The following is a 21,693-nucleotide window of genomic DNA, read 5'->3' on the forward strand; positions in this document are numbered from 1 at the left end:
CTTGCTGTAACAGCTGCGCAGTGTACAGAAAAGCCCGAAATCTGAAGCAGAAAGCGCACCGATCTTTTATTTGCAAACAGATATGAATTTATTGTAGGCGCGGGGGATAACTGCCTAAAGTTTTGCAGGTTTCTCTCTGCTTTTTAACACGACCAGCCGAAGGTCAGTGAATATATGGAGAGGGAAGAGAACTTTGGCAGATTTGCTTTGCAGCTCACGTACTTTTTATTTATTATATTTCAAGGAAGACAGAAAAGGGGAATCCAGTGCAATTTACATTGGAAGTTGATTGGACCAGACATTCTAGTCTTAAGTAAGTCAGCTTTATATCATGTGACACCCAACGTTACTTCAATTAGTATGACTTATACCATTATCTAGACAGAAGAATAGCTGTGCCATGCTAATCAGAATATTAAAGTGTCGCTAGCATTTATATATCATGAATATTTACTTAACAAATGGTGCATGACAAATGAGATTGGTCTAGAAATCTCCCTCTGTAGAGGCAGATTCCGTCCTTCTCCGGAGTGTGCGTTGTTGTCGATTTTTCTGATTTTTGTTTGCTTGTTTTCTTGAGAAGAGGCACATTTCCGGGACCAGAACGATGAGATTAAAACTCTCCTCTGGTTCCTACATAAAGCACATCATTGACTAACGCTGTCCTAGCTCTCCGCTTGGAGACACACATGCCGAACTTTCCTTTGGAGACCGGCAGGCAGAGGTGAAGCTCACTTTGAAGGAGCCCCCGGGCATCACCAGAAGGCAGCGGTGAGGTGTGCCGGTCCATACCGGCACGTCAGCGCTGCAGCTCCGGCGGTGTCCGTGCCTTGTTTCCTGGACGCCACAGGGCCTTGCGCTCCGTCTCTAAGATGCAATTAGCTCAAGCGTCTATGCATTAATCCAGTAACCCTGTACCAGTATCATTGCCACAGTCACTGCTGGGCCACCCGTCGCGCCGTGTCTCTGCCCCGGCACAGCACATACCTTGCAGAGTGAAGGACAACATCCAGGAGCAAGAGCTTCAACTGCATCTTCTCAAGAGCATGGTGGGTAGCTCCAAATAGCTCAGTTCAGAAGCATAAATAAGCTCTCTGTGCTGGATTTTTCCACCGCATACAGTGTTTTTGGAGGGGATTTTGTTGTGTAGGTGACTGTGATGTGGCTCATGTACTTATTTATTTTGTTTTATGCTGCTCAAGTTCATTCTCCCCAAAGCCTTTAATCTTCCTGGAGATTCATGGCTGCAGGTGCACTTCTGCACTGCTGTATCCGCACTCGGGATTGCAGTTCCAGCTTTGGACACAGATATGGGCTCAGCTTGGCCTTGCTGGATGTCAAGAAGAAAAACTTCTGGAATCTCTGCTGCTGTGTGCACTGCTTCAGGATGTGTTGACACAAACCATCCATGCACTTATTTTATTTCACATAAATGACATCATGAGCTATCTTCAGCACCGTGCACATCTGCCTGAAGGGACAGCGTGGTTTGCTATTACTGCTCAGATGCACAGCAGCATTGCTGGGCTGATTTGGTTTTATTTTTTGTATTGTGCTGTCAGTTCAATTACAAATATAGACAAGCTGTGTCAGTGGCAATAACGCAGCCATCCTCGAAAAATCGGGTTCCACTCTCACATTGTGCACATCAAACATGGGGGCACCTAAGAAATCGCTGGTCACTTCTGATCACTAGTCCCTGTGGCCCTTAATGTTTCTGTAGAAATGACGACAGGGTCTTGCAGCAGGTAAGCACAGCACTGCCTGGACTTCCAGGGCGAAAGCATTTGGTTTGCGGCATTATAAAGGATGCTTTTGCCTTCGGCTCTGGCACAGGCAAGTCACATCCATCACAAGAGCAGTTCCCTACATCAGGAATGTTCCTTTCTCCCCCACCTATTTGCCTAATTTGGTGAATTGAAAAACTTTTGGAAAAAATTGCAGTTTTTCACATATTCAGACAAGGTATTTTAGCTTTTTTAGAAGTCAAATTAATCAAAGATTTTGCCCACATCAGGCAGGCTGTGGCCTCGGCCATTCCCTGCAATTGCATCTCTGACAGCGGTGAATGTACAAGGAAGGGTGTACAGGCAACTTGCTCAATTTTTGAGTGCTTGACGTTGTGGCCTTAACAAAGCCCTTTTAGCACAGCTTCTGCCTTTGCATGTGTGCGGGTCTGCAAATATATTTATATTTCCTTTGTCATGAGTGGCAGTGACCTAACTTCCATGCTTTGTCTTGCATTTTTTGTTAGCATTATCTTACCGTGGGCCATGGGGTGGATTAAAGACTAGGTGAGTGCAAGTTGACTCTCCTGTTATCTTATTGTCTGCAGTATATAAATCTTGAAAAGTGTGCTTTGAATGGGAAAGGGTACTAACCTAATGATACATTTACTCTAACTACTGCTTGGCACGCACTGAATCCTAATCTGTGCTGCAGACTCATCGTACCAGATGTTTCCCTCTGCTTATAAAGTAAGCTTATTGCATTAGCTGCCTGTAAGCAGTTTACTCTTTAAAAGATTCATAAGGTAAATTAGAGTTATCGAATTATTTTTTATCTAATTTAATAGAGAGATAACCTCGATCTTCAGATATTACACATATATTATTATATTACAAGCCCGTATGCCAGAGGTTCCCCTTCTGAGCTCCAGACAGCTACTGAATATGAACAGAAACTGCTGCTTGCATAGAGACACACCTAATCGTGGCTGGAACAGTCTTACCGGGGAGAACCCATTGGATTAGGATCTCCATTTATACGTATTTGTCCGTCCTGTGTGCGTTATCCCTGTTCCCTCGCAGAGTCCCACCGCTCCTGGCAGCTTGCTCTGCGGATGAGAGCCCAAGTCTGCTGTGATGTCCCTAACACGTTCGTGCCCCTCTGGTCCAGGGATTTTCCCTGGCCAGAAAGTTTCCCTTTTCTTTCCGAAGAAAGCAGCATGGATTATGGGCAGAGATCGGATCAGACCATGTGGAAAGGTCCCCTGGATGCCCCCGTGGACAGTTGGCAGGTGTCAGCCTTAGTCACCTGGAAAACCCGAGACCATGACCAGCAAGAGTTTACATTTAAGTTAAGACTTCTGCTAAAAGTTACTGGTGCGGACGGGCTGACGCTGCAGTGCTGGTGCATCGCAGACGGTGGTGTCGTAGGGGAGATGGGAAAGACTCTCCTGTGCCACCCACCGCATCCTGACTCTACTAAATGCTAGGAAAAGCTATGCCACCTTCAGAGAGCCACTTGATTATATTTTATAATATTATTTTTATATACACACACCTATATATTTATATGTATGTACTGAACACAGCACTAAGGAAGTGATTTTAGCTGTCAGTCATCTTACCTTTGAAGCCCTATTATGTCTTACACAAAACTGCTTTCCCTTTGGGGCTCCTGGCTGTGATTCTGCCTCGCAGACGCCGAGCGTGGGGGCTGGAGCTCTTACTGAAGCACAGCACAAGCACATGGTTTTTTTCTTTTCTGCATTATTGCACTTACAAAAAAAGATATCAATGCTTAGCACGCTCATGCAGGATTCCTTATGTCTTTGCCTAAACCTGGCGTATAAACGTAACTTAAGCAGCCTTCACTGATGCCATCTGTGATGGAAAGCTGGAGTAATGTGTGCTTTACCGTGGGTCGTGTGCAAGCCTGGACGTGAGCGCACAGGTTCCTCCGGGCTGGATGTCCGGAGCCTGCCCGGCGCTGGCGTATGCAGAAATCCACGGCAGAAACGCAAGACCTCAGTGTCTGGGGGGGGGGGGGGAAGTGTGGTGGTTATCCAGCCTCTGCTTTGGTAATAAATTTGCATGTAGAGCATTACAAATAGCACATTTCCTCACTAGAATGGAGCAATTCACAGAAATACATAAAATTGCAAAAATTATACAAAAATGGCAGAAATACAAACACAGGAAGACTCTACTGAAAAAGTTGAAAGTGTGTCTTTGGACCAGGATTAAATGATGTCAAGGACTGTTGAAGGCTTCCCCTTTGCTGCTGCGTGGCTCAGCAGGGACTCGCAGCCGAATCCCGGAGATGCATGTAGGAGCTGTGAAAACACTGCTACAAGGTGTCTCAGCTCTAATGCAGCAAGAAACACAAATCCTACATCTGTAGGAGAACACTTTGTGTGTGGCTTGGCAGAAATAGCTGAGGGAAAGCTGTGGTGCTGGGTTTTAATGTACCCCGTTGTTGATGATAACTGCTTAATATTTCGCTCATATATTCCGTTGGGTTCATTTAAACAGCAGCTTCTCTAAGCACAGCAGAAGGAAGTAAAATGATAAATTAAGCTAGGTCAAAGAGGAGAAATTATTTTAAATGAATCCAAACATCTAATTTGTCTGGACTTTTAATGAATTGAAAAGCCGAAGTTGCCAGAGATGACAGCATTGTAAATCCTACTTATCTCTACCGGAATTTTCTTATTTCTCCCCGCTCCTTCTTCGTGCACTCATCCATCAAGCCAACGCGGTGTGACCTGCTCTGCAAAAGGGGGGGCCAGAAGTCCAGGTTTTCCATCCCGTGGTGCCCATGGGCACTTGTCTGGGAGGAGTTCAGAAGAGGCTGGGGATAGGTGTGAGCTTCCATGTGCCCTGAGCGATGGTGGGAGAAGCGTGACATCGAGGGGCGTAAGTAGGACGTGGTAGGTTGGGGCGACGTGGTCCAGCGCCCACCTCTCCTCGCCCGCCTTCCCGGGGCGCTTTTAGAGCAACGAGGGTCCCGTGAGCTTTGGCCTTTCGATTTATCAAGCTTTAACCCAGAGGGGAAAAAGATGGGGGGGGGGGGGGGAAATCACATCTGAAAGGGCATCAGAAGGAAGGGAGGGGAACTGCTGAGGAGAGTTTGGGGAGTGAAGATATATACCTATTACGTGAAATTTAATTATTACACATATGTGTAACCTGCATAGGCTGCAACTGCAGCACTTACAGATGCCGTAGCAATTCATTTGTGTGTGTGTGTATTTATATTTATATATGGATATACCTAACTAATGATCCTGGACCAGAGGGCATCCTTTAGAGGAGACCAGGACTAAACATAACCCCAAGCTGTGCCACACAACCCCTGTCCAGGTTTGCCTCCCCGTTCTGGCCATCATATCTAACCCATAAGTAATACAATTCTGTGTTCCTACCAAAAGCGAGACAATTGCCTGGAGGATAATCCTCTGTATCTGCTACAAGTATTTTTTTTAAAGTTTCATGTGCCTTGAGCACTCTCTGCTCCCTTTCTCCGTTTAGAAGCCACTGGCCATCCCCCATCCCGGTTTGATCTGAAAACTGATTCATCCTTTTGGGAATGCGCTCTCACCCCCTGCCCTGCCAAGCTGAAAGCAACAGTCACGGCAGAATCAGCCTGTGTGCAGAACCGGGAGTGCAATGGGTTAAATAACTTCAAATTCACCCACTAACAAACACATTAAAAAAATACATCCACAATTTTCCCCATACCATGGCTCGCCCATTAAAAACAACGGCCAGTTTTCTTACCAATGCACTAGCAGCTGTTGGATTTCCTCAAAAAAAATGCATTTTCTAAGGCATTATTTATTTGTTTGTGAATGTTTATTATGGGAATGATGAGTTTAATGACTACTTAAAGATCCTCTTCACTGAACTGATGCTGCTTAGTTAGAGTGATGTGTTACAGCAGGAAGATGAAATCGCATGCCCTGGTTACCTCTCTCTCCTTTAAACATGTGTAGCGACCATGAAGCATCTTCAGAAAACCCATGCGTGGTGATTTAAACTCTTCTTTTTGCAATTAATTAGAAACTGATGTTGCAGTTCCTGAACTTTCTGCTCAGAAGCACTTTCCAGGTGCTAATTCAGCCCCTGGGCCGGTCGGGGCTGCAGCGGGCAGCGGGGGGCACGGCAGCACCACGTAAAAGCAGGAGAACATTTGCCTCCTATCATCTCTGGAGGGATTTATCCACCTTGCAGAGCCTTATCTTTAACGGCAATTAAGCATGTAAATCCCCATACGTAGGACTGAAGCCATTAGCGATGGCCTTATTATTAGTGTTAACGGCCATCATAAGGGCAGCAGGCAGAAACGGTCGTCCGTTTTTTTTTTTTTTTTTCCTCTCTGTAGATGAATTTCCTAAACCAACACCTAAAATATTGGCAAATCCAGTATTTCTATCGATTGCTTCATACTCAGAAAACCATTGCGCCTTCCTGTTATTTTTGTGCCAGTAGCTGGTCAGGACTACGGTCCTGTTTACACTGGATACTGCACGGGGAATGGAAACCAGTTTGCTGCCCTGAGGTGCTGCCCTGAAGCACTGCAGAAGGCGGAAGGACGTCCGTGTTTCACGCACGGAGCAGAGCGGCAGACGCCAGATGAAATGAGCACCGTTGCTGTTGCTCGCTCCCCGGTTCGGTTTTTAGTTTGGCTCAGCAGGGACTCAAACGCCTAAGGAAACGCAGGAGCGCAGCTCGGGTCCGAGGGCTGCCTCCGTCCCTCCTCCAGCCCCACCAAGGGCGCCGGCTTCCAGGACCTTGCCTGGCTCCGTCTGCCCTCCAGCCCCTAGCGGGAGCCAGTGCTGAACCCACATCTTCTGGACATCCTCCTACGACTAGCGCGGTCGTAACCTCCAGCACGTGTCAGGCTTTGTCCTGCAAAGCTTTTTTGGTCTCCCGTGAACCAATTCATCTTCAGGAAAACAAATACATAAGGAAAAACAGGGTTATTTTTTTTTAAAACTGTTTCTGGAAACCATTAAGCATGTCCTGATCTATTAAAGCATCACAGTAACGTCGTATTAGATTTCTTCACGTTCTTGGACCTTTCATCTGGACTATGCGATTTTTTTCCAGGTGATGGGGACAGGGGCCCACCTGATTGCTATAGCTGGACTAAACAAAATAAGAAAGCCGGGTGCGGGGACCCACCACTGCGGGATGCGCGCTCGTAAAGCCTTGGTTTTGCCATGCAGGCTACACAACGCGCACCCACTAGCTGCCGTTCCCGTATCTCCTGCACCGGCGAGAATACGTTATTATTTCCCCCGGCGAGCATCTCCTGCCAGTCTGGCATTAATCCCGTCGCCACCACCAGCCCCGGATTTATTGCTCAGGTTGTGCTTTTTAGCAATATTTAGCCTGACGGTGCGGTGGTGCTTCTGCTTGCTGCGGTCGCTCGTGCGGGGTCGGTTTGGCAGGCGCAGAGATGCCGGCGCCGGCGGGCTGGCGTTTAACGCCCAAGCCATTAAAGTAAACGTGGATTTAACATCTTCTGTAGCGTCGCCCACCTGAGGACGGGTGGAGGCTGCCCCAGCCCTTCTCGCTTTGCACAGGGCTGCACTTGCTCCCACCTTTGCTGTAATTGCCGCTAAGGGCATCTGCGCCAGCAAGGCTCCATCGGCGCGGAGCGACCGCCGGGGCTGAGCCCGCGTCTGCCGCGCAATGAATTAAATAAGTAAAAGCAACCAGCTCAGCCTGACGACACGGGAAAACTTAAGAAATCCTTCAGCAAGCTCTTGTCCTTCCCTGGTTAGGTCTAATGCAAAGCATAACCTCCAGCAGTGTCTGCCGCGGCTAATACTGATGACAAGCCAGGATGTCCTTCAGCGCAGACTGCATGTCTTAATTAAATGGAATTTGTTTCCGCAAATAATGCTTGTCAAAAGGGTGTTTTTTTTGTTTTTTTTTTTTGCCGTAGGATTATTAAGAAGCTGCTGTTAGACGCTTTGATAATCAGCCATCTGCGTCGCAGTGTCGCAATAGCTCCGTGTGAAGACAGACTAATGTTTTTTTTCTAGAACAAAATTGTAATTATAAATTAAATATGCAGAAATAGCGGGCTAATCTTTTAACTACAGAAACGTAGTGTCATAGCACCCTGTGCATGGGGAAACCAGGCACTCGCGTGTTCCAACCTTACTGCTTTTACCGGGCCGCCACGAGCCCCTTGCAGGCGCCAGCGCCAGGTACGACGCGGCCTTAATCGTGGCTGCGAGAAACACAGGGGTTTTGGAAAACTGTGAGCAAACTTCAAAAGCAAAGACAAGACTGCAGCCCTCGCTGCCTCGTGAACCAACAGCTTGCCCGCTGACTCGGGCGGAGAGGAAGTATTATTATTATTATTATTAATTATTATTATTATTATCATTCATGCAGCTGATTCCAGCTCTCAAGCCCCATGCAGGATGTAGAGGCTGTTGTGTGGGCTCCTGTGGGCTTTGGCTGGGGTGTGTTTTTGTGTGTGTGTGTGTGTGTGTGTGTGTGTGTGTGTGCGCGCGCGCACATGCGTTTTAAAGAGCCCTACGTTGCAGCCTAACATATGCCCGGTGCAAAAGGGGACAGGCTCCTGCTACCAGTCGTCCTAACAACAAAGCATAAGACAGAGAATGTCAGCATGACTTTGTCAAGTTTTATTGTAAAATCTGCAGAAAAAGAGCATTTACAATATCTTCAGAAACCGCCTTTGCGGGCGGCTCTGCTGCCCCTCGCCTGTTGCACCAGGCGCTGCTGCAGACGCACGGTGCGAGCGGCGCCGTGTAACACATCAGAGTAAACGCAAATGTAGTTCAGATGTTGCGCACTAATACGGTGGTGGTGCAAATCTCTACTAGAGCTGATGTATTAAAAATACTTTTTTATATTTTATAAATAAGGGGGGGAGTTCACATGTAAAAGCATTACAAGAGGAGGCCTTTTGAGACAAAACAGAGGGTTGCATGGTTGCTTTTTTTTTTTTTTTTTTTTTCCTTCTTCCATTGCACGTTTTCCCATTTCTCTTTCAGTGCTGAAAATCACGTCGTCTGTCTGGAGACGAATGACCCTGGCTTCAGGCAAGAGCAACGACGCTGGGATGCATCGCGGTGCCGGCGGGACGCTGCCGGAGCAGCCACCGCTGCGGCCCGAGCGCGAGGGGAAGCACCAAAACCAGAACCCGCCTGCCGGAGGTCCCTAGGGTTTTCCAGCAGCTCTTGGGGGGTTGTTTGGAGTCATTCGTTAAATAAGCTTGCAGCAGCACAGCGAGTGCAGGAGCCCTGTTTTGGAGAGTCGGGAGCGCATGGAGATTTCCCATGGAAAGTCCGTGGTGGGGGGGAAATCCAAGCTGGAAATGCCATTAGAGCCCATGGGAGAAAAGTCAAAAAAAACCCCGCCGTGGGAAACCAGCCCCGTCCCCTTAGCAGCGGGCTGCTCGGCTTGTTCATGCTATGGCTTTGGCTGCAGGGTTTTGCTCTGGCCGCGCTGCGCCTGCTTCCCCGCTGCCCGGCGGAGCCCCGAGCCGGTGCCGGCGCTCTTCCCGGCCGTGCGCTTCCTGGCGCGCTTAACGGACACAGGAAAGGCCGGAATCAATGGAGAACCGCCGTGGGCAAACCAGAGGCTGATGTGCTCAAAATAGCAAAAGAGCCAGGTTTTTATCTATTAAAATGCAAATGAGCTGCTGAAATGTTGCCCCCCGCGCAACCCCTGCTGCCCTCGCGATTGAGGTCTCGACAAAAGCGTTTGGATTTTGTTTCCTTCAGCCCCAGCTTTCAACGTAACTGCTAGTTTTCCTTAGTTTCCGTGTCCTCAGTGGAGTCTAGGAGGGGAAAAGAGAGCTCGTAGCCTGCATGCTCCGCACCTTTCATTTGGAGAGACTCGTGATGGGTTGCGTTGTCATTTTTGGCCATCTTACACCGCGTAGCGCTGATCTGAAACCGGGCCGATAGGAAGCATTTGGCAAAGGGGCTGCCGAGGTGCCGGTTCCCGCGGGCCCGCCGCCTCCGCGCCGGCTCTCCTGCGCCCCGGCCACGTCCGAACCGCGCCACGTCTCGCACGGCCTGTTTGCATAAATGTTTGTTTAAACCATTGTTCAAAACTGTATGTTTATGGCAGATGCTTGCAATAGTTTTTTCCTATACTAGCTGGGAAAAAAAAAAAAAAAAGCAAACCCACCTACTCCTTTGGATACTACAGAGTCTTTGGCCAGCTCAGACTTGCGTGGTCTATAACTGACCTGCATCCCCTCCTAGGCCCCAATTAAAAAAAAAAAAGGGTTATTGAAAAAAGATATGGAAAGAAAATTGCAAAAGCAGAGCCACAGAAAGTATTGCCGGCTTGAGAAAATGTCTTGGCTTGAGAGAACGAAAGAATAAAAAACGTTTAGGTAATCAGAAAGAAGGTGATGCAGTTACTGAATTGAAATAATTTTACAGGAATAAAACCCAACAATTTTGGCTGCTGGATAAAAAGGCATCCTGCATGCCAGTGGCTGGGTGCCAGAGCCGGTGAGCTTCAACTCTGAAGTTATGTGTTTCCTACTGCATTGACTTATTGCTGAGTTAGTGAGGGAATTGGGGAAAGCTCACGGAGGGCGCTGGGAGCGCTCCCTTGCTCGCTGGCTCTGTGCCAAGCGGCGGCACCGTCCTGGGAGACTTCAGCCGAGCAAAACTCATTGCGCTCCATGCGGTGGGGGATTTTATTTGCACTAGGAGTAGATGTTGTGATGGTCTGATGAAGAGAACAGCTTGAGCCTGCTCTGTTCAGCGGAATAGAGAACTTTTTAGGTCAGGAGACGCTAGAAAGGGCAATTAATAACCCGGTGGTTAGCACCCATTTGCGGCCCATTGATATTTTTGACATTTTGCTATTTTAAAGAAATTGGGCTCTAAGTAAAATTAAGGTTGGGGCCCAATGCAACACTCTGAATACAAATAAATATGGACTAGCTGCTCACGCTGAGCTGGCTGCCCGGCAGGGCCGTAGCGGTGGCTTGGGCATCCCGGTGTCCTTGGTGCTCCTGCAGGAGCTGCCTCCTGGGCGCTCTACTTAAATAGATGTGGGTTGAAAGTAGGAAATAACGCACTTGTTCGAAAATATATATTACTAACAGACGCCTCGTTACCCTTGCCTGGCTTGGCTGGACTTGCCTGAAGAGAGAAGCGGGAGCCTGAAATGCCGCCCCGCCTGGCCGCCGTCGCGCCACGCTCCGCGAGCCCCTGAGCCAGATCCTCCGTGGGGACGCAGAACCTTTTCTACTCTTTCTGAAAGTAAATTTGCATGAATTTTGCCGTGTCCTTGAATGAAACATTAAAATCACTCCCTCTGCGATATTCCTTGCGCTAAAAAAATCCGCCCTTCAGGTAATGCCCAACTCCTTGCTGTGCCGTGACGACCCTGGTGCTGTCCGAGCAAGGAGGGCTTGCACCGCTCCGTTGCATTGCACCCTCTCGCTCCGAGTTAAAGAGCACCCGGCAAGCGCATCCGTGGGGCGGCGGGGAGCGGGACGCGGGCACACAGCCCTGCACTGGTGGCACACGCACGCAGCCGGGAGATGAAGCCTCTGCGGAGCTGGGAATTTGATTTTTTACTTTGGAAATGCCAGTGCTCTGACCTTTGCAAACCGGAACGGGCTTCGTGCTCGATTCAGCGCTCGTCTTGTTTATGGGGCGCAGCTGGCTCCCGCTCGCCGCTGCGCTCGCTGCCTTCATCTGCTGGCTCTGGACAAGTGTCAAAGACACCAAAGGCTGCCAGGGGCCGGATGCCGAAGCGCTTAATTAACGAAGGCTCCAGGCAGTGGCAATTTGCATGGGAGAAGCACCACGGCAGGGAGCTTTTTTCTTTTTTCTTGTTTTTAAATTAGCGTTGGGAACCAGTCAGTAATGTTTTTTTGTCTTGCTGACCTGTGAGCATTTGGAAAACACGAACCCATGAGGGCCCCCCCCCCCCCCCCTTTACCCCAAACCCTGGGATTTACCTTACTATTTCTTGAATTTTAGAGCCAAGTGCGAAGAAAACCCAGCCATCTTGGCGGCGGCAGGTTAGCAAAGGGCAACATTTCGGGTGCCTCTTTCCTCCCCAGCTGCTGCCCGGCAGCACCGGCTCCACGCTGGGACTCGGCCCCTGCGCAGCACCAAATATCCGGGCACCACCTCTATTTTAAAAGACCTATACAGGTTTTGCCAGTCTCTGTGTTTTATTTTGGTCTGCTTTGGATAGCCAGGACAGCAGCGAACCCCGGCTCCGGCAGGCTTGGGGAGCGAGGGCTGGTACCACCGCGGCGCAGCAGCAGCAGCATGGACCTCCCGGCGTCCGTGCGCTGGTGCCATGGCACCAGGACAACCATGCACCAAGCGGGGAGCAGGGATGCACCCCAGGAAGGAATTCGGAGGGATTCGGAGACCGCTGTTACCTGTGGGCAAGAGTCCCTGCCCTAGGGGAGGGGACACGGCCGTGCACCAGGGCCGGCGGCACGCGAGTGCCCTGGGCGCAGCAGGACAAACAAGCTCGGCGGAGCGGGCAGCAGCGCTCGCAGGGGTAAATACAAAACCGATCTCTGCTGCGTTTCCCGCAGCCCAACGGCATGGCGGATTTGCGGCTGGTGGTTGCAAAGGCAAGGCAGGGGCCGGAGGAGGAGCGGCGCGGGGCCCTGGCACTGCCGACGGGAGCGGCGCTGCGAGCACCCCGGGGCACGTGCTGCCCGCGCAGCCCTCCCGGGCACCGCTCCGGGCTCGCGCCTCTGCGAACGCCGGGTGGAAACCCGGGGGCGGCGGGGCCAGGCCCCGGCGGAGGGCTTAGACGGCGAGAAAGCACAGGCACGCGCAGAAAAACAAGAGCTATGCATATCGGCTTGTGGGCGCTTGCTGAAAATAAAGCCCTGAAGGGGAAGGGACGGAGGGTCGCACGGGAAAAAAGTCTCTGGGCAGCACGCGATGCCCAAGCCTTTGATGAACACCCGGGTTCTTGCACTGACCCCGGCTGGTGGGTCCGGCCCAGCCTCTCCCCCTCTCTCCCGCTCGCTCCGGTGACCTGCTGTAAGGTTACGCCGGGAATTCGCTGCCGCCTCCTTCGAGAGCGGAGATCCTGCCCTTCCCGTGTGCTGCGCGGTGCCTAGCACGCTGCCCGGCACGCCGGTACTTAAGGCATAATCACGATACAAATCAAGGAAACAAGCACTTGCAGACAGGTCATCGGGACGCTCGTGTCTCTCAGGCAACGTGCCATCCACGGGGGCCAAACAAACGGCCAAATTCCTGCAGCTCAGGTGCGTTTTTCCAACAGCCCCCATAGCCGAGCCTCTTCGGGCAGGCGGGGGAGGCTCCTGCCCCTCGCCGAGCCCGCAGGCATGCCCACCTCAGCCCAGGGACGCCTGCCGGCACGGAGTGCGTTTCTTGTAGTGGTAAAAAAACTCAAAATATAAAATGAGAAGAACGGGTTAAATATTGTCACAGATTCTAAATCAAGGCTCTCCTGATTTTTCTCTCCCATTTAAAAAAGTGGGGACAGTTGCAAAATAGTCTTTGGACAGCATAGCTAGAGATGCTAAGAAAAAACCCTCTCATTCTCTCAGAAAATAGAAAAAACCCAGATCCATACTTAGGGAAAACATCATTTCCACTGTACTGTTATTTAACCTCCACAATGAATGGAAAATGCATCTGATCTCGGGACTAGAGTCGTATTGTCAACCAGGGATTATTTATTCTGTGATCCTAGTGTCACAATACCCAACTGATATATGAGCATTATAGGATAAATAAATGCTCATTAATTCAATTTAAATTAATTTCAATTAATCACTGTGATTAGTAATTTATTAGGAATGAATTAATTGTGAATCGGTGGAGCACACCAGGAGAGTGGGAAAGAACTGCAGATATGGAAATGGAGTATCCTTGCCATGGGAGTTGAAAGGCAAAAATGAGTTAAGCATTTTTTGAGTACAGATAAAAGTTGTGTCGTAAAAAAAAATAATCAGAGTAACAAATGTGCAGCACTTTAATGTCAGATTTGACCGTCATTGGAACTGTTCACAAGGAGTGTGGACAATCTAAGTTGTACTTCATTTTCTAAGTATGAGATATAACCGTTAGGATAATTTAGAAAACACATCACCAGAACTTGGGCTGAAGAGGGGAGAAAGGGAACATCTTTGGAAGGTCGAAGGGGGAGTTTTCAAGTGAACGCTATTCCAATATTTTGCGACAAACAGGAAGAAGTGAGGTCTGTTACACATCTTTCACAGCCTAAATATAAACCAGCCTCAAGAATATTTACCTGAACAGATATTTACAATTTTTTTTAAATAGTCTTAAAAAAGTAATATTTGCTTGATCTATGACACAATGAACATCTCTACAGGGAAACTTACCATAGGCATAATAAAATATTCAAGAAGTCATAAAAGATAACACGAGAGCAGTGTTTGGCCTCAGTAAAACACATTTAGGATGGCTGCAATGTATGGATACAGCTTTGTTCCAGAAAGGAGTTGTGCATATTTAAAGGTACTTACAGAGCTGGTCTCCTCCTTTCCTTGACACGTGGATGTTTCCTAACCGGATGAGTAGAAAATCATGGACACCATGCATTGCTAAAGGAAGGCTGTGCCAAGCTGTTCATGTGTCTGTGTTTCAGCAACGGGATAGTCTCGTCTAACCCCTATGGCTCATAAGAGAAAACACACGTAGGTCTCAGCCTGTGGGTGGGCAAGGGCCAACTAAAGGATTCCATGTTTAATGAATTCATAGGATTCATCGCCTCTTCTTCGTCTGTCTGAACAGATTTTAATATATCCTTTATAGAACTGAAAGGGTTTAACCTACTTCAGGTCTACAGCTGTCCTAAAACGCTACCCTTTTTTGGTACAAGTTCACCGTTTAAAGGAAGATTACCAGCGTTGGTCTGCATCCTTCTCTTTTAAAAGCCTTTTGCGTGTACTGTGACAAGGGCGACTTCCGAGCAATAACTAACTGCACCATGAAGGCATCACTGGGGAGGTCCAGCAGCTGCTTGCGTGCACACTCTGGGCAACGAGGTCACTCTCAAAACCGGCTGGGGCTTTCCCGAGGCCAACGCGCGGCTCTGACGCAGCAGACGTTCACCTCCACGGAGAGCTTTTGCCACCATGAAGATTACTACAGCCTCAAAGCGGCGCCTGGGCTCCGAGTGCTCGGAGACGCCCGGCCGTAGGGCCGCTGGGCCGGGCTGCACCGCTTCGAAAGCCCGCCCGTCCGCCTCTCGCCCCGATTACTCCACCGTGAGGACTATACAAAGTCACAAAATGGAACCAGAAAAGTTTTTTTACAGCTTTTCAAATGTGCAAAAAATGGATCTGTATTTTTATGGGGAATCAACTTAAATTTCTATGCCAGCTGTTGCATTCTTGGGTACTTTAGCTGGTTTTACATGAATCTCTTCGCTCATAAGTAAAAGATAATTGACTATAAACAAGTGTACTATAAATGGGAAGAAAAAAATACAAAGAAAAATGGTTTCCCAGAATGTCTGAAAAGAAATAGGCAAATTAAGGCTGTGACTAGACAACGTGCCAAAGTTTTCTATTAAAATTATACTACTGTAGTTGTAGCCGTTATTTCATGAAAGACCAAGTGACTTCAGTGCTAGTAAATATTTAATGAGAGAAACTAACAATTTCTAGAAGCGTTGCTGCCTCCAAGGGGAATGTCCGTAACTAATCCCCTGCCCGCCCAAGGGCAGGTTTTGCATACTGTGCCCAAGCTGACCGCGCTCACGAGCTGCTCAAAGACTGATGCCCCACTCACTTCTCCATAAAACTTTTTAAAAACTCCAACCCTCCCAGTGTTTCCGGGCTTTAATCCACCCTAATGTCCATAGTTCAAGCCAAATTTCTCAAACGCAATCATACAAATATGTCTGAGAAGAGGTGGGGCGCTCACAGCATTGCTTTCAGTAGCACCAAGAGCAATATAAAGACCAGAAGAAAGCGTGATGACAGTTAACGCTTGCTTCCGAAATCACATCCGGGGATCCTTCCGAAGCCGTCCTGCAGAGAAAACTGTTTTCATTAAACCTCCCTCCTCAATTTCTCTGTTTTGAAAACTGCTCTCAGTGATGCTTAGTTTCCCCGTCATCCAAAGGTGAATTTGAACCACAGTCATTGCTCCGACAGCCCCTCCGTGTCCAGGTGGGGCAGCCGGCCTGGCTAACGGGCAAGGCCTACAGGACCTGGCGAAAAGGAGAGAAAACCGATGGCTTGAATGTAACATGAGAACTCGTCAAGACGGAAACGCAAACCTGTTTTGTTCTACAGAATCGCTAGGTTTCGTGGCTTATACAATATCTCAGTGGAGATATTATTCGCTTCCCCGCATTTTTCTCGTAACCACAAATCAGAACCCCCAAATAAGAAATATCCCTTCAAAACCGCTTCCTATCAGCAGAGCGTACCTTATATTAGAAAACTTGCAAGTAGACCAGTGTTGTACCATGAAGCCTATACAGGATTTTTTTGTTTTTTCTTTTTTTTTCCCCAGTGTAAAAATATACAATGCTACTGCTCATTTGTTGCAGTGTAAAGGTCCAACCGGTACTTGCCTGCCGCAGGCGCTGCTGTTATTGCCCTTTCATACTTCTCCAACCCAGACCACTGTGTTACCCCTCCTTATACCCGAAACCTCACAGCGTAATGTGTTTTGTCTCCCGTTAATAACAAACAGTGAATCTTTAGCTGGTGTAATGAGATACTGTCCAAACAATCCACTGTCCTTCATAATTCTGTTGTAGTTGCTCCAGGGCCAGTCTTTGGATGTGATAGGGTCCTTTAAATTCTTCAGTACATTCATTTTGCCTGTTGACAGCTCTACAAAAAGCACATCTGTTTGCAAATGTGAAGTAGCATATATATAGTACTGATTGCCTTCAGTGAAGGAGGGTTGAAATGTCAGATCAGATACGTGTACATTCGTTTGTAAGTCGTAAATCAACTTGATTTCCCCTTGGACAGTTATAGCCTGGACTTTGATCCTGCCGCTGTCTTCATCTGCACTGACCAAATAGCGGCCGTCCGGTGAAATATAAGGTGTGCCCGCTACATCGCCGTTGGGGCCGATGACGGAGTCGGTGACGCTGTCGATAACGAGCTGGGGCGACGCAGCCGCGGAGGCGCTCCTCCGGCACTGCACGAAGAAGTAGCCGCCCAGGTGGGTGTAAGCCATGGCCTGCGGCACGCAGCTGGAGTTTTTGAAGTTGATAGTCTTGATGTGGGTCACAGTTTCCAGATCAATTTTGTGAACTGCGGATTTCGATCTGTTAAAGATGAAGCCAAACCTGAAATAGAAAACATGACACTGAAGCCACCTCTGGAGACTTGGTGATACGCTTGCGAAAAGACCAAAGTCAGCACAACTGGAAAACTCTGTCCTGTTGGTTTTGTGTGCGTGTGCAATAACACTGTCTCTTTATAAGACACCACTCTCAGTGCTTCTAAAAAGTGCTAAAAGGAGGTATATGTTTCAGTTAAAATTAGCAAACTGATCCTGGCAGCTTGAGTATGTGCTTGGGTATTTGAACAACATCTTCAAGATTAGAAGTCTTTTTGTAGTAGGAAGACCAAGTTACAACAGAACTGGTACCAGGGTTTGGGTTTGTGGTAGACTAGTGTTGACTGAGGCTGTACTGGCTCTGTTTCCATTCTAGAGAGATGTAATTCAGTATACACTCAAGACTTTTTTGATCTTGGAATAGAAAATTGTTCAAAATAAAGCGTATCTGGGCCAGGTTTTATGGGGGGGGGGGGAGAGAGGAACTTCAAGCTGCATACATAATCACTGACTGAAGACCAACACGTCCAACCTCCTCTCCTACAAGAGAGCCTCTGGGGGCAGCTCTGATGCACATTTGCTACCTGTGGTGCCTGGGAGCCGTTATCGTCACTGGCAGCACAGCAGTATAGCACAGACCTTGCTCAGCCTTGCCCCACCGGCCCCAAAAGGCATCCAATATCTCCCGGGGAGCACAACCAGCAAGGGTGCACTGAAGAAAAGGGGCCTTTGCTTTCTGTCTCAAGAGACGCCAGGCAACAGTGAGCAGAGAATAAATGTTCAGTAAAAGGTATATGCTGCAGCACATTTGACCTTTGCTGAATGCACGAAAAGGTCAAGAGTAGCCAAGAAATGTTTCTACTTAATTTGAAAGGGAGCCCATAGAAATAGCCTGTTTGCGTTCTCTAGGATTCACAGGTCACTGACACTGACTTCTGAAAACTAATTTTACGTTGAGTGTCTTCTCATCCATTCAATGCAGAGAGAAGGAAATGAAGTGAGTGTTTCGTTTTGCAACTCTTCCCTGAAAGATGTAAAATTGCTTTATGAAATGTGGAGGACAGTGTGCTTGCATGCAGATAATACATATATTTTGCTTAAAACACTGGGTTTATTTCTTTATCCTCAATCCATCTGTCAATGAGACACTCAATGATTTCACTTTTAAAGAACAAGCCAATGTAGTGTATGCTCCCATGAAAATCACTGGGCTAAGCCTTTCATTTTCCCATTATACTCAGATCCATTAGAGAATTCACAAAATATCCGCAGTGGAGATTTGTAGTGCACTGTGTGGGGGGAAATTGGATATGACACTTGTATTTCTCCTGGATGAATGCATTTTAAGTACATTTAAAAACTGCTTTCCCTCATAGCATTTTTTCAAGACTTCCTTAATACTTGGCCAAACGCCTGAACAAGTTAAAAAAAAAGGTTCTTATCATAAACTTTAATTTTAAAAAGTGGGTCAGGATGTGTATTATGTGCACACAGCTGCAGAGGAGGTGCAGTGCTGGCGCAAAAATCTGTGATCTGAAACCTCAATGAAAACCTTGCACTTAGAGAGTTTTTAATAGACAATGATCTACCCTGGGAACTAATAAAAATGGATACATTTCTAGATATCCATCTGAAATAACAGGCAGCTGAAATACATATGCAGGAACATTTGCATACAAATATTTTTTGGCTCTCGGAAGAGATTGCTTAAATATTCACCTGCTTCCCGTGAAACCAGGGAAATGTTGGTATCACCATTTATTGTTTCTGAGTGAAGAATTTAGAACATGATCTCGGTAAGTCTCATTAGACTGTAAGCAATTATTTTCCTATGCTGAGGGTGAGATAGAACTGACAAAAATCTGGCCCTGAACAAATGAAATAGGAAATTAGGCTTAGCATTCGCTATTTTGCACATGGAAAACTACAGACAATTATCTACATTTAATATTCCTCAAGGAACATCACCTGTATACAGCTGATTAATCAAATTGAAGCAAAAAGATATAATAAAAGAACGACAAAAAAATTCAATTGCTCTACCTTCCTGTCTTTGAACCCAGCTCATCCATCCTCATCTCAGGGTTTAACATTCAGCACAGTCATCTACCACCTAGCACAACTATTACTCATAACAATATTTTGAAAGTTCACTGGAAAAATGAGGTAGGGAAAAATTAGGAATGACAGCCATGAAATGTGTCTCATTATTTTATGTTTCAGGAAGCAAAGTTATTTATTTTGGATCAAATTCAGCTCATAATCATTTAAGCGTGACCCCTTGTCCTCGGTGTTCATTGCAGGGAACCTATGCTTAACGTGAGAAGGTCTGGACAGGATTTTTGGAGTGTTAAACTAACTTAGCTAAACTAACGTATATTGGTGACAGAAGATGATTAAATGGTTGCTATGTTATAACATGGTAAGAACAGTATAAATTGCTGTGTGGTTACCATCAATTTTGATAATGTTAATGGGAGGCTTCCTGTTCCTGCTGGGAAGCAGTCGGTATTACTCCAAGTTATCAGTGTGTTAGTTACACGATCTCATTAACTCCTACATCACATTAGCATTCAGGACCGATGGTTCAAAGCGGTGGGATTTTTTTCAGTGTGCACACCATTTTTCTGCTCAAGCCTTACCCCTCACACAGAGACCCAATATTTGAACAGGTAAATAGCTGGAAACACGTGGAAGAACCACGCTTTACGCTTCGAACGGAATAAACTTTTACCACTTAGGGCAATAAACCTTTCATACAGGTTTCTGCCCAGATCCAAAAAGTGGGTTTCGAGGTGAGGATGCCTGATTTCCAGCCCATCGAATTCCCACGTTTCTAATAACGCCTGTGGCGCCAGCACCCAACCGCCGCCAAGCAAAGGCGGTGGGGTGTCCCCAGGCGGCCGCGGTCCCGTTCGACCCTTGCCAAGGCTTGGACACCCAGGACTTGCCCGCCAGCCCCGTGCACCCCGGGGCCCCCGGGGAGCCGCGGCTCCAGTTCACGCGAGCAAGCGGCGATAACAACGCTTGGCTGGACCACACGTTCCTTCGTTCACATTTGTGAAGGGCTTTCGGACTACGGGCCAGAGGCCCGCTAGAAGAGCGCAGTATGACCACTGCTGTTATCCATTAATATCACTTCTTACCTGACGTGATTAATAATAAGATTTGTGGGGGGTATAAAAAAATCATCCACTCCTTCAAACGGCGTGCGGACAACGTGCTGATCTTCCGCTGCGCTTGCCTCTGGTATCACCTACAGCAAATAAGCATGAGGTTAAGTACAGGAAAAGCAGTGAGAAAGGTAGAAAGGTAAATGCAGGTTATATAATCAGACACGATGCCAGAGCGATTTTTCCCTGGGATGTAGTAGACTCCAATTGACTAATGACTTCAAAATACTCTTTGGTGTAGCTGTCTTGGAAAAGGTGTGCCAATAAATATTGTCTGAGGCTTGGCATTGGTAAGGTAAGCACACAGCTCTACTTCTATAAGGGGTTTACACCAGGAGAAAGAGCAGTCAGGCAGGAGTTGAAATAGGATGACACCACTAAAACCACAATAATTTATTCCTCACTGTCTAAAATAAACATTTACTTTGTGGTCATATTTATTAATCTCACTTAAGTGCACAGCGATAATTTACCAGCCTGAAGGATCAAGCACTAACTCACAGCAGTTAATTATCGCTTTGAAGGAGAAGAAACGTTCATCCATCTCCAGCACCACACAAAATTCACGGCAGAGCGGAGAAAGGCGCATTTGCTTTCCTCCCTCCGCGCCGGCCTTCAGCACGGTGCAAACCTCCGCTGCCATGGAAACCCAGCTCTGTTATCTGCTACACAAGTCCAGAAAAAGGAGAGGTGGGATTTTTCAATAATTAAAACGTTAAATACTGTAATTGTTTGCTTGCTTCCAGCTGACTTCAGTCCATTCATTAGGTTCTTCTGCGAATGCAACGTGCAACAGAAGCAGTTTTGGATTTATAGTGATGTAATTCATTGCAGGAAATGCCAAAAGCTACGAGGTTCAGCTCAGACAGACGTCCCGGTCGTGCCGTTTAGAATTCTTCCAATTAAGTTGCCCAAGAAAGATGCCCATTCTCGCACAGTGCTTTCCTGAAGCCAGAGACAGGGCTGAACATTTGCTTCCCACCAGCTACTAACAGCTAAACAACGGCCTCCCGTTAGGAGCCTGCGCGCTCTGCATGATAAATCCCTGGTTTCTAAGGAGCGGGTGGAAATTCAGATCAACGTCCACGGCAGAATTTTTAAGAAAGGTATTTTATTGCATGCCTGCAGCTAACGACTGCAGGTTTTAAGGAAGACCTTCATCAGATGAGTCACTGCACACCTTTTGGGGAAGAAGGGCAGAAAAAAGGAAAGCTCTGCTGATGCTAATCGCACGCGCTATGGGTATATCTGCACTTTATAAAGATAACAGAAAGGACCGGCGGAGAGCAGGAGCCTCGTAACAAGTTTCCAGCTGTGCAGCCGGTGCGTTCTTCTCCATAATCACCTGCTTGTGCCAGCTCTCCTTTAATTACAGAAACCTCTCACAGCTGGATGGGAGAAATCAAGTTGGAAAGGGTAAAGAGAGCCTATTTTGTCTCCTTGCACCCTGTACGGGAAACCGCGCCAGCCGCTGGGAGACAA

At 47.6% G+C, this 21,693-nt stretch overlaps 1 protein-coding gene across 1 annotated transcript in view; it reads right to left on the reverse strand.

Moving 5' to 3' along the window:
- Window positions 1-13,715: 13,715 nt before the first annotated feature.
- Window positions 13,716-21,693, reverse strand: part of FSTL4 (follistatin like 4) — a 174,814-nt gene continuing 166,836 nt past the window's right edge. Inside the window, exons 12-13 of the mRNA XM_067305058.1 lie at window positions 20,185-20,294; window positions 13,716-17,045 (exon numbers count right to left, since the gene is read on the reverse strand). Of these exons, the coding sequence (XP_067161159.1) occupies window positions 16,343-17,045; window positions 20,185-20,294 (813 nt within the window). The 3' untranslated portion in view covers window positions 13,716-16,342. The remainder of the gene's footprint in view (window positions 17,046-20,184; window positions 20,295-21,693) is intronic.

The sequence above is a fragment of the Apteryx mantelli genome, chromosome 14 (genome assembly GCF_036417845.1).
Source record: "Apteryx mantelli isolate bAptMan1 chromosome 14, bAptMan1.hap1, whole genome shotgun sequence".
Lineage (NCBI taxonomy): Eukaryota > Metazoa > Chordata > Aves > Apterygiformes > Apterygidae > Apteryx > Apteryx mantelli.